The sequence below is a fragment of the Tamandua tetradactyla genome, chromosome 11 (assembly GCF_023851605.1).
Source record: "Tamandua tetradactyla isolate mTamTet1 chromosome 11, mTamTet1.pri, whole genome shotgun sequence".
Taxonomy (NCBI): domain Eukaryota; kingdom Metazoa; phylum Chordata; class Mammalia; order Pilosa; family Myrmecophagidae; genus Tamandua; species Tamandua tetradactyla.
The window spans coordinates 93,785,573-93,798,144 of record NC_135337.1 but is presented as its reverse complement, the minus strand read 5'-3'; the positions used below and the strand labels follow the sequence as shown (position 1 = coordinate 93,798,144).

General features: G+C 46.6%; 1 protein-coding gene across 1 annotated transcript in view; it reads left to right on the top strand.

Moving 5' to 3' along the window:
• Positions 1–12,572, top strand: part of SLC1A6 (solute carrier family 1 member 6) — a 54,248-nt gene that overhangs the window by 32,013 nt on the left and 9,663 nt on the right. Inside the window, exons 4-10 of the mRNA XM_077121904.1 lie at positions 2,103–2,314; positions 3,610–3,747; positions 4,827–5,031; positions 7,423–7,465; positions 8,038–8,381; positions 10,234–10,467; positions 11,610–11,804. Of these exons, the coding sequence (XP_076978019.1) occupies positions 2,110–2,314; positions 3,610–3,747; positions 4,827–5,031; positions 7,423–7,465; positions 8,038–8,381; positions 10,234–10,467; positions 11,610–11,804 (1,364 nt within the window). The 5' untranslated portion in view covers positions 2,103–2,109. The remainder of the gene's footprint in view (positions 1–2,102; positions 2,315–3,609; positions 3,748–4,826; positions 5,032–7,422; positions 7,466–8,037; positions 8,382–10,233; positions 10,468–11,609; positions 11,805–12,572) is intronic.

Here is a 12,572-nt window from a genome sequence, read left to right as displayed (position 1 = left end):
ACAGTGAGTGTGTGTGTGTGTGTGTGTGAGAGAGAGAGAGAGAGATGTCAGGAAAGGTAACAGCAGCGATTCGTTAGGAAGTATCTGGTGAAGGGCCAAGCGTCCTTTGCAGGTACAGGAACCCTGGGCAAACCCAACGGGAGTCCAGCGTAGGATACAGTCTTCAATGTCTTCCTTTGGCTTGCAGAGTTTTTTCCTAAGAATCAGACTAGCTGGTATCCCAGTCAGGAGACAGATGACACGTTCAGTAGGGTAGCACAGTATTGGAACTGTAATTATTACCCCCGAATTGGACACTTGGAAGTGGTTAAAATGGGAAATTTTGAGTTGGCTATAGGTTATAATCTTAAAAAGTTTTTTTTTTTCTAAAGGAATAATTGAAAAAGAGATTAAGGTCAAGAGTATTTAAAAAGATGTGAACAGGGTTAGGGAAACCACCAAGATTGGTGTGGCACCCCAGCACTAGCATCCGTGGGGAGTCCTTACCGTCCCTGGCTGGAGGATGGGGCTGAGGGGGAGCTGGTAATGGCACTTGCAAAGAGCCATGGCTGGAGCAGGTGATTGTTAGACAAGTCGGGGGCTGTCCTTAGGTAGAGGAACTCAGCCTCTACCAAACTGGGGCCTGTGAAGGGGAGCTGGGAGAATAAACACTTCACATCTGCTTCCTCCTTCCATTCTCCTGCTGCTGCCGTCCGTGATGGGATTGGAAGGCGAGCCAGTGGGCGAGGGGGCTGGGCAGTGCCATCTCTGGCACTAGGCAAAGGTCAGCCTTTGGCCCTGGCAACATATCTGGAAGGATGAACAGATGGGAGTGCTGTCCTTTTTGTTTGCTTGTCTGTGGTTGGGAGGTCACGGTGTGAAGGGCTGGCCTATCTACTGGGTCCAGCAGGCAGAGTGTCCACGCCTCCTGGTACTTTTAGAGCCCATGGAAGTGTTTTCATAATCAGAAGGAAAAAAACCTTTTAGGTCAAAGAAAATATTTTAAATATGAAAGATTAGTCTATTTATCTTTTTACAAACGCAGTCATTATATAATTACACCCACACTCCCCCCCATATATATAATTATTTTTAATGGAGCAGGATACCCATGAAGACAAAATTTACTTGGGCCCATGAAAGTCACAATCGACCCTTGAGAGCAGAAGAAATATGCAGAAAGTAGGAATTTCCAAGCTTCCTTGTACATGTGAGGTGTTTAGTTGGTTAGATGAACAGGTTTTAACTTTTTTATGTGTATGTTTGTTTTTTTTGTTTTTTTTTTTTGTAGGTTTGTTTTAATGTGTATTAAAACTATAAGCCATATTTCAAGTAGTGAGCTGAAGTTTCCATTTTAGAAAAGATGCAGACCCATTTCGACAACAATATAAAATAAATTAGAATGCATGGATATGGCCAAAAGTAAAGGGGAGATACAGCAAAGTCTGAAGTTTAGAAAGCATCCCATTCAGAGCCTGGCTCCCCAGAAAGGCTCAGAAGATCAAATTGCCCTTCAAAGGCAGATCCTAAAGGTCGGCTGCAGCCGAGAATGTCACTATTCCTTTCCTAGGCTGGCTTCCCCCGCTCCCTTCACGCCGTTTATCTGGGCTCCCCGCAGAGCAGCCGCATTTATTGGGTGTCCAGTCTGAAGGCACCTGTGGATTCTGTGTCCTTGTGGAAAATCTGCTGTCAGCTTCCCCTGGCCAGATTCCAAAACTCTATTAATTTGGGGGCGGGGGGCAGCTAGCTCCAGTGTGTCCTGTCTAGGGCTCTGCATGCAGCTGGCACTCAATAAAAGCTTGCCAGTTTGGTTTGTGAGCTGGGGGCGGCCCCCCGCTTGCTTGCCGTGGTCTCAGTGAAATAAGGATGGGAATGGGTGCTGCTGTATGCTCAGCCTCTCCTCAGCCATTCCAGAGAGACTCTGGGGGACCTTGAGTCCCAAACAGTGTTCTCTGGCACCTGTCACAGGCACATCCAAATGGGCAGCATTGCCCCTCCCCTGCCTTCTGGCCCCTCTGTGGCTTCTGCCCTGGACTGGCTGTGAAACATCCCCCTCCCCCCAACCCCACCGGCCTGCCCTCCCTCTTTTGGCTCACCAGGCCTCGGCCCCTCTGTCCCTGCAGGTGGACCATGAGTAGCCACGGCAACAGCCTGTTTCTGCGAGAGAGCGGCCAGCGGCTGGGCAGGGTGGGCTGCCTGCAGCGGCTGCAGGAGGGCTTGCAGCAGAGGGCGCTGCGCACGCGCCTTCGCCTGCAGACACTCACCCGCGAGCACGTGCTGCGCTTCCTGCGCCGCAACGCCTTCATCCTGTTGACGGTCAGCGCCGTGGTCATCGGTGAGTCCGGCAGGAGGGGGCTCGGCTCCCCGCGAGGGTGGGGGCCTCACGGAAATTCCTGGTAGCCACCTCTTTCCACTCCACCCCAGCTTTCGTCTCCTGCACACACCAGCGCATCCCACCAACCACAACGCCCCCTTACGCGGATGGGCGCACGCTCATGCAAGCACGGCGGGGTGTGCACGCAACGTCATATGTACCTGTGAATAGGCATTCACACTTGTGTATACGCTAAAAAAGACACCACCCTACCTGGGAGCATGCTCTCGTGCACACGAGAACATTTTTATGCAAGCCCAAAACGTTTGGGTGCAAACACATAAACTCGCATTTACACTTGCACACATATACGAGAACTTACCAACACACGCACACGTGTATTACTCTGCACATACACCCATGTGCTTATGGGTTCAGATGCACACTTGCACACAAACATACAGGCATACATGCGTATGTGTTCAGGCACACACACACATCTCTGTGTTTGAAAGCAGTAACATGCATATAAATCACAACTGTTTATGCACAGGAAGATTTAAGGGCATACTCGAATATGAATGTGTATATATGGAGAGAGAGGCAGAAGTACATGCTCACAGATGATCTCACAGTCTCACCGGGCATGCATATTATTCACCAATGGGTGTACACATTTACACACAGATTCACACCCATTCACACACGTATCAATATGGTAACACATACAGTCATCCATTTATAGGATGTATGCACACACACTCATAGAATGTTTCTCTCTTTCTGTTAATCCCACAGTCTTAGTTTGCCAAGGCTGCCATGACAAATACCACACAACAGGTTGGCTTTAACAGTGGGGACTTGTTGGCTCATGGTTTTGAGGCAAGGAGAAGCCCAATATCAAGATATCAGCAAAGCTTGCCCTCTCCTTGAACATTAGCATTCTGGCTGCTGGCAGTCCTTGGGGTACCTTGGTTTGTCTCTGCTTCCTGTTGCATGGCGACATCCTTTTTTGTCTACCTTCTGTGACTTCCTGATTCTCTATAAGGAGAATATGAGACCTGTAATCTGGTTTAAGACCCATTCTCATTCAGTTGGGTCACACCTTAACTAAAAATAACATCTTAAAGAGGTCCTGACTATTTACAGTGACTTCACAATCACAGGAATGTAGGGTAAAATTAAGAGTATTCCATGTTGGCATACATAATTCAGTCTACTACACTCACGTATACACACTCTTCTTTGGATGGATGGACCTTGCCTGGGGGTGAGTGACGGAACCCCACTCCCTTGACCCCTCTTTTTGGGCCTAGGGGTCAGCCTTGCCTTTGCCCTGCGCCCGTACCAGCTCACCTACCGGCAGATCAAGTACTTCTCTTTCCCTGGAGAGCTTCTTATGAGGATGTTGCAAATGTTGGTGCTGCCTCTCATTGTCTCCAGCCTGGTCACAGGTGAGCAAGCCTCAGGCCAACTGTGGCCACTAGGATCCATCCCGGAGCGTAATCTTGAACCCAGAGGCAAGGCTGTCCCAAGCACGGGAACACCTCCCTCCTTCAGAACCTTAAACATGGGAACTGCTCCTAGTTCCGAGTCTTCTGCCAAAGCCCAGGTCCTGATTAGTCTTAGGTGCCAGAGCAAATACGAGCTGTGCCACTCAGCTCAGTGGTGCTTAGTGCTACCCAGAAGTGGAGGCAAGGCTGGGTGGGGCACCCAGGGAAGGTAGCCTGGATATGGGACAGGTAGTAAGGGGTGGGACATGGATGATGGTGTTGAAGGTAAGATGGAAGGGACTAGATGATGGGTAGAGGGGGCAGATGGAAGTATGGATGGATTAGGCAGGAGTCAGCAATTCTGTAAAGAGCCAGATTGTAAACACTTTGAGCTTCAGAACTTATATGGTCTCTGTCCCAACTATTCACTTCAGCCAGAGCAGCACCACAGAGTTTTCCCCACTGGCATAACCCCCCATTCATTTCTGCTTGAGACCGCCCCTGTTCTGTTGACAATAGTTCTCAGGAGAAAGGGGCAGTGTCTGCTCTTAGCGGCTGAAGGATAAATATATCAGCCTTGTAAAGCCCATCTGCGTGGGGTTCCAGCAGTGCCTATTCCATAAGGTGTGTAGGGAGGTGGGACAGATGGAGGCATGTTTTGGGGGTGGATGGTGGGATGAGGAATGGCATGGAAGTGAGGTTATGGTGTGAAATGAAGATCAGTGGAGGATAGGGTGGGGTTGATAGAGGTTGGGTTACAGTGAATGGAAGGCAGCATGATTCATGGACAGGGTGGGGTGTAACAATGTATATGGAGAATAGAATGGGACTGATGGACCACGAGGTGGGTAGAAGGATGATAGTGTGGGTGTGGGTGATTGGAAAACGGATGGATGCTGGGATGCTGGTGTGGGAGGAGTAGATACTTCGTGGAATGTTGTTGGGTGGGCAGTGTGGGGAGGGTGGAGCATATGGGTGGGGGAATGGGTGGGGGGGTACAGATGGGCTTGTGTGGTCTGGTTGGACCCTCTGTTCTCCAGGCATGGCATCTCTGGACAACAAGGCAACAGGGCGGATGGGCATGAGAGCGGCTGTGTACTACATGGTGACCACTGTCATCGCGGTCTTCATTGGCATCCTCATGGTTACCATCATCCACCCGGGGAAGGGTTCCAAGGAGGGACTGCACCGTAAGGGCCAGGTGGAGCCCATCCCCACAGCTGATGCCTTCATGGACCTGGTCAGGTGATGCTCCTTCTAATGTTGCTGGGATTTCCAGCCCTGCATGAGACCCAACCCAACTCAAGGAGAGACAAAGGGAATGGGGCTGGCACCATCTGGAAATGACAACATCCAATTGGACCAAGCTTGATGGGGACTGTTTTCTGCCCTGGAGCCTGCACATGGCCTCTGAGAGCAGCTGACCCCTAAGATATGATCGTATTGGTTCTTAAAAAACTTTTTATTGTAGTAACACATGTATAACTCAAAACCTCCCATTTTAAGCACTTTGAGGTGACAATTCAGTAGTTTAAATTACATGCCCAATACTGTGGTACCATTACCAGTGTCTATTACCCCAATTTGTCATCACCTTGAATTCTGCACCCATGGTAATAACTGCCCTCCACAGTCCCTGGTAACCTATAAACTACTGTTTGTCTCTAAAATTTTCCTTCTTCTAGGTATTTCATATAAGTGAGACCAAACAATATTTATCTTTTTTGTGTCTGGCTTATTTCATTCAACATAATGTCTTCAGGTTTCATCCATGTTGTGGTGTGCTAAGATAATGTCTTTTTAAAAATTATGATAACATACATACAATGTAAATTTGCCATTTTATCCATTTATAAGTGTACACTTCAGTGGCATCAGTTGCATTCACAGTGTTGTGCTACCATCACCATCATCCGTTCTCCAAACTTTCCCATCATCCTAAACAGAAACCCTGTACCCATTAAGCAATAATTCCATATGCCCCCACCCTCCCGGCTCTGGTAACCTCTAATGTACTTTCTGTCTCTATAAATTTGCTTATTCTAAATATTTCATGTGAGTGGAATCCTAAAATACATTACCTTTTGTATCTGACCTGTTTCACTGAGCATACTGTTTTTGAGATTCATCCATGTTGTTGCATGTCTCAGAACTTCACTCTTCCTTATGGCTGGATAATATTCCATTGTATGGATGTACCGCAACTTGTTCTGTTCATCTGTTGGTGGACATTGGGGGGACTATTTTTTGACTACTGTGAATGATAATGCTAAGGACATTGTTGTACAAATGTCTGAGCCTCTGGTTTTCATTCTTTTGGGTATATACCTGTGAGTGGGATTTCTGGGTCATATGGGAATTCTGCATTTAACTTTTTAACAGACAGTCACACTGTTTTCCACCAAAGGTGGCCCATAGAATAAGATCTTTTGACCCTGATGCTGCAGGGTCTTGGAATTGGGTGAGAACAGCAGTTGTTTGCTTCGTGATCCCAAGTTCCATTACTGGGTGAATGATACTCTTAGAAGAGCAAGATTTTTCCAGACAGAATCAAAGCCAGATAAGCCTCTACCTTAGTCATTGATTTGGAGGGGGACGTAGAAATGTTGAGGGGCTGCCTGCGGCCTTTGAGGCATAACTGGCACATATATGTGAGAACTGAAGCCCCTGAAGTGATATAGGTGAGGGGCTCAGAAAACTTGGATGTGTGGCCCATCTCCACCCCGTAGCAGCTGTGGGCCTTGGGCCACTTATGTCAATTCTCTGTGCTCTGGTTTCTTTGTATCAAGGATGGGGACATTAATGGCACTCACTCCTAGAGTTGTATTATTTAAATAAAGTATAGTTGATTCTTATCATTCTTGGTACTTACATTTTCTAAAGTTGCTGTGAGCAATGAATTAGCGAATCCTGAGCCACTGTCCCCAGAGTGGAATACAGGGTTCCTGCAAGCCCGTGGTCACAACCTATCCCTACATAACTTTGTTTGATATATTTCTGTTTAAAGAAATCTTATTGAATATATATTGTTGATTCATTAACCTTGAATTCAAGGCCAACAGCACTATGATTCATGCCTAAAGAAAGCTTATCTAACACCTGTATTTTCTCTGTAAGGTGCATTACAGCCTTTTGTGTTGAGGGACACTAGACAGCACTACATTTGAGGGCCATTTTGAACAGAGAAATCACCAACAAACAGCATGAAAACATGAAAAACCTAGAACTAAGAATGTCACAGAAAGGACATTCATTTACAGCATGAAAGCTATACACAAGAAGGCAAAGCGTTGCCTTGTTCTACCTCAGCTGGGAGTGTGCACCTTGGGTGGCAAAATTTTTATCACTCTGAGCATTTCTGTGAATGACCGTAAACGCACCTTGAGTATTAATTTTTGGGTTGTAAATGTGTTTTAGGGAGTAGGTGAATTTGCAAACACAGAATCCACAAATAATGAAGATTAACATAAGGTAGATGAGGCACTTAGCTAAGTTTCTTGCCTAGGGTAGGCAGTCATGTGTTGGTACGCCCTTATTGTCGTCATTATCACCACCACCATCATCATCATCATGATCATCATCAGTCTAGCCCTTCCTGGTTCTAACCACTTTCCTTCACTCAATGTTTTCCTGCAGAAATATGTTTCCGCCCAACCTCGTGGAAGCCTGCTTCAAACAGGTCAGGGGGAAATGCAGTTTGATGAAAGAGGCATGGAAATTGGGGGGGAGGGGAAGCTGGTTGCTGAGTGTTTGTGTGGGGGCGGTGGTTGTGGGAAGAAGGGCCTGACAGAGAATTGGGGATGGGAGCTTTCAGGATAGTCTGGGAAAAAATATATATTTCCCATTGATCTGATGTCTGAGGGAGCTTTAGAGAGAAGACCTTGGGCCAAGGTGTCTAAGGATGGGTTAGACTCCAGGATATTTGCCCTCTAGATCCCCATAGACTGGCTTGGGGAAGCCCTAAATGTAGTCGAGTATCAGCAAGAGAACTTGTGAAAAATACAAATTTTGGGGCCCCACTGCAAACCAGATTTTTCAGGGATGGGGACCAGCAGCTGATGTTCTAAAGATATTTCTCTAGATGATTCTGATGGATTAGTTAAACCATGGATGGACTCATTAATTTATTTGCTTTCTGAGTCATTTTATTCATTCACTCTTTCATTGACCCACGCATCCATCTTTGCATTTTTATTCTCTAATTCACCCACTCACTCACTCGAGATGGACTCAATCTTTCCTTGCTTGCAGTTCAAGACTCAATACAGCACCAGGATGGTAACCAGGACCATTGTGAGGACAGAAAATGGGTCCGAGCTTGGTGCCTCCATGTCCCCTCCATCTTCAGTGGAGAACAGCACCAGCCTCCTGGAAAATGTCACCAGGGCCTTGGGCACCCTGCAAGAGGTGATGAGCTTTGAGGAAACTGTGCCTGTGCCTGGCTCAGCCAACGGCATTAATGCCCTGGGCCTCGTGGTCTTCTCTGTGGCCTTTGGGCTGGTCATCGGTGGCATGAAGCATAAGGGCCGAGTCCTGCGGGACTTCTTCGACAGCCTCAATGAGGCTATTATGAGGCTGGTGGGCATCATTATCTGGTAAGTGCTGGCCTTTGCCTGGTTGAGACAGGCCTGGGAAGTCAAGGCTTGGGGCAGCCATGGAGGGAGTCATTGGGAACATTTGAACATAGTAACTCTTCTATGCAATGCATTCATTTATTGAGATAAATGAATATCTCACGCATTCATTTATTTACTCATGAACTGTCTCTGCAGTGATTTATTCACCCATCCACCCCTAATTTGTCTGTCTGTCTGTCTATCTGTCTAGCTATCTATCCACCCACCCATCCATCCATCCTTCCATCCATCCATCCATCTATCCATCCATCCCTCCATCCATCCATCCATCCATCCATTCATTCTTCTATGCATCGGTCAAGTCATTCATTCAGTCATTTATTCACATATAGTTATTCTTCCATTATCATTCATTCTTTTAACAAGTCTCAAATGATATGATTCAAATTTCAAAGAATTGTATAATACATTCCAAAGTATCTGATCACAATGTGAAATACAAGTGCAAACATCTATCTAGAAATTAAAAACAACAGCAATAACAAAGTCTTCCAAATAACCCATGGGTCAAAGAGGAAACCATGATGGGAATTAAGTACTTAGAACTTAGTCATAATGAAATTATGCTAAAAAATTTGTGAGATATGACAAATTATTTACGCATTCATTTGATTCCTTCTACAAATCCAAACATTCGACTATTCATACATTCATTCACCCATAAATTCATTCATGAACTTGTTCATGCACTAATTAAACCACTGGTTGAAGAATTTATTTATTTCCTTACTAAATCAATTATTCATTCATTGACCTGTACTTCCCAAATGGTCCCTGCCTCCTTATATGCATCCCCCATCAGAATAACTCAACTTGTTCTTCAGTTTTTAAAAAGAGAGGAGTAACAGTGGTGAATGGTGATGGGTGAGTGATAGAAACTCACAAAACCAAGTAACAGGTGAACCCTCAATGAACTCACTTTTGTAGTCTCTGTTCTCCCTTTCACCCATTCTCTAGCACCCGGGTCTTCCTTCTGCTCCTCCAACACTCCAAGCTTATGCCCATCTCAGGACATTTGCATTCTGCCTGCAGCACTCCCCTCCCCCACCTCCCAAAATATATGGCTCCTTCTCATCATTCAGGTCTCATCTTAAATGTCACCTCTGTGAAGAGATCCTCCCTGACCACACACTCTGAAGTAATCCCACCCAGTTACTCTCTTTTGTGATATTACAGCAGTTATCACCAGCTGAAGTTCTTAATTATGTAAGTTTCATGAGGGCAGGGATTATGTACTGGAACATAGTACATGCTCAATAAATATTTATTGATTGAATGAATGAATAAATGATTCTGATTTAGCACAAGTTGTTTGAGGTGCTTGTGGGAAATCCATAAGCCCAGGGATGGTAAAATGTGGGAGAATATGAGCTTGCAAGAAAGAGAATAGGAGCATAAAGGGCTCAAATATAGAGCAAACACTTGGGGGCGGAGAATAAGGGGTATTAGAAGGCCAGAAATAGGGAATATCTGGGCGATGTGTTGGAAGACATCCTAAAGACAGATTATTTCTGTGGGGAACTTGTCTGTAGGAATGGACCTGAAAAGCTTATATACCCTGAAGTTGTAGGAACTGTTCTGTCTGGGTGCGAGCTGTTGTTGAATAGGAGGAAGTGGAGGTGGGATATATTTGTGGAATCCAGCCCCAGTTTGTTTATGTTTGGGGAGGTTGGATGGAGTAGGGGGGCTAGTATGGTGGGCTACTGTCTGGCTCCAGGACCCAACATGGACAGTCATGTTGCAAAGCCTTGGGGCTGCCACCTGGCTTGTAGAAGTCAGGAGGGAGCCTGACAGAGTCTCCTTGGTTTAGGTATGCACCAGTGGGCATCCTTTTCCTGATTGCTGGGAAGATCTTAGAGATGGAAGATATGGCCGTCCTGGGAGGCCAGCTTGGCATGTACACCCTCACCGTCATCGTGGGCTTGTTCCTCCATGCTGGTGGCGTCCTCCCCCTCATCTACTTTCTCATCACCCACCGGAACCCCTTCCCCTTCATTGGGGGCATATTGCAGGCCCTCATTACTGCCATGGGCACATCTTCCAGGTATGACCTTGCCCCCACTAATGGTGCCTTTCCCAGGCCAACTCCTTGTTTTTCATGGGCTCTCCTAGGTGTCCTGCCCTCTCCCTGTCATAGACCCACTTCTGAATTGTATGATAATGTTGGGGGGTAGGGTGGGGTTCCTGAACTGCTTTAGGTGGCTAAACACCTGGTGTTTGGCCTTTGTCCTGGGCTGGCTCTCTTGACCCTCTGTCTTCTTTTCTTTTTTCTCATTTTGCGTGGAGGTGAACCAGGTGCCCATTTTGAGGTTAAGACAAAGATTCCAACATGCCCCCATGCTCTCAGTCAATTTCTAGTCCAGAAGTACCTCTTTCTTCTTGAGATGGTCTCTGGGATCCCTCTTGGCTTCTTTTTTCTTTTTGTGATTTTAGGGGTTCCATATTGAGAGGTGTCATAAGGGCCAAACAGATGGAAAAAAATACCATCTTAATGGCCCAAAAACAAATTGGGAGAATGTGCCTTCTATCTGTGGTTGAGTAATGTTGCTAACACTGCAGCCCAGAATTAAACTCATCTGGCCACCATGGAGGTGGACAACCAAAGGCCCTCTCTGAGGGTCCAAGCTTCCCACATGCATGGCATAAAGCCTACCAGAACATGTGTGTCCTGGGACAGGCTGACTCCAAATGAAATGTCCACTTCTTTTGACTTAAATCACCAATCAAAAAAAAAAAATGAAATCACTTCTTCCTGGGAAGTGGTAGGAAGTGCATGGGGGAAGCAACCAAGAGGGTTAGTGAAGCTGAATTTGCTTCCCATAGAAACATGGGTAATGGAGAATAGGGGTCCTCTTCAACACCCCTCTCTCTGCCCTGAGAGGTGAAAGATCAGCAGGCACTTAGTCTTATCCTTTTGAGGAGTGAACCAGTGACATGAACTAGCCTTAAACCACTGGCTTTAAAGGTGTCAGAGAACTTCAGCCTGGGGGATCCCATTGCTTTAGGCTCCTTGCGTCATCAGAAGCCCTATTTTTCCCCCCACACAGTCCTCAGCCTCTGAAACATTATAACCCAGCCTTCCTCCCTTTGCTCTAACTCCGTAATATTCTCAGGGGGCTCTCCTTTAGCCCCATTTTGCCCAGCCCTGACACTCCCTGTTCTCAGCCTATGTGTCTCTCTCCTCAGCTCTGCCACACTGCCCATCACCTTCCGCTGCCTGGAGGAGGGCCTGGGCATTGACCGCCGCATCACCAGGTTTGTGCTGCCTGTGGGGGCCACCGTCAACATGGATGGCACTGCCCTCTATGAGGCCCTGGCCGCCATTTTCATCGCCCAAGTCAACAACCATGAGCTCAACCTGGGCCAGATCACAACCATCAGGTGAGATGGTTTTGGGTGGGACCCAGTCCTGCCAGCAGGTGAGACACAGAGGAGGGAGTTGGCTTGGACACTCCATTTCAGCCCCATCAGGGAGGCAGCTGGGTTGGGTGGGGGGTAGAGGGAGTCACATCTGGAGGTCAAGGGAGGCCTCAGATGTTGGAGGAGCTGTGTGGGAAGAGACACTGATGCCAGATGAGGCTAAAGGTGGGACTTTGAGCCTGTCAAGAAGTGTAGAAGGTATGGGACCAGATCTTTTCCATGTTGTCCCAGTTGGCCATGATGCCACGCAAGATGTTCTGGTCAATTCTTCTCTCACATGCTGTTCCTTTGTCCAGTGTTTCCTAAACTGTGGCTGGTGTATCCTAATAACCCAATACACTTGTTGTAAATACAGTTTCCTGGTTCCCATCACTTAGAGGTTTCTATGAAGCCATTATCAAAATAATAGTAAACACCATCTGCTTCAGTTCTTTGTTGCAAAGTCCCTTTGCAACAAAGAACTGGACGATGGAGGTTTTCCCGAACACCTTTAAAATTGCACATCTGGCCTTTCTTAGATTGGATTATTTTCTCACAGCATCATCTGCCTTGTGTATATACTTTATATGTTCATCTTTTCTGTTGTCTGCCTCCTTCACTAGAGTCTAAGTGTTGTTAGGTCAGGGATTTTCTTCTATGGCATTTTCTTTTTTTATGGTGTACACTTTTATGGAACTGGTCCCAAGTCAGTGTACAGGTAAGACTTGGCTGCCCCAGCAACATGACCAA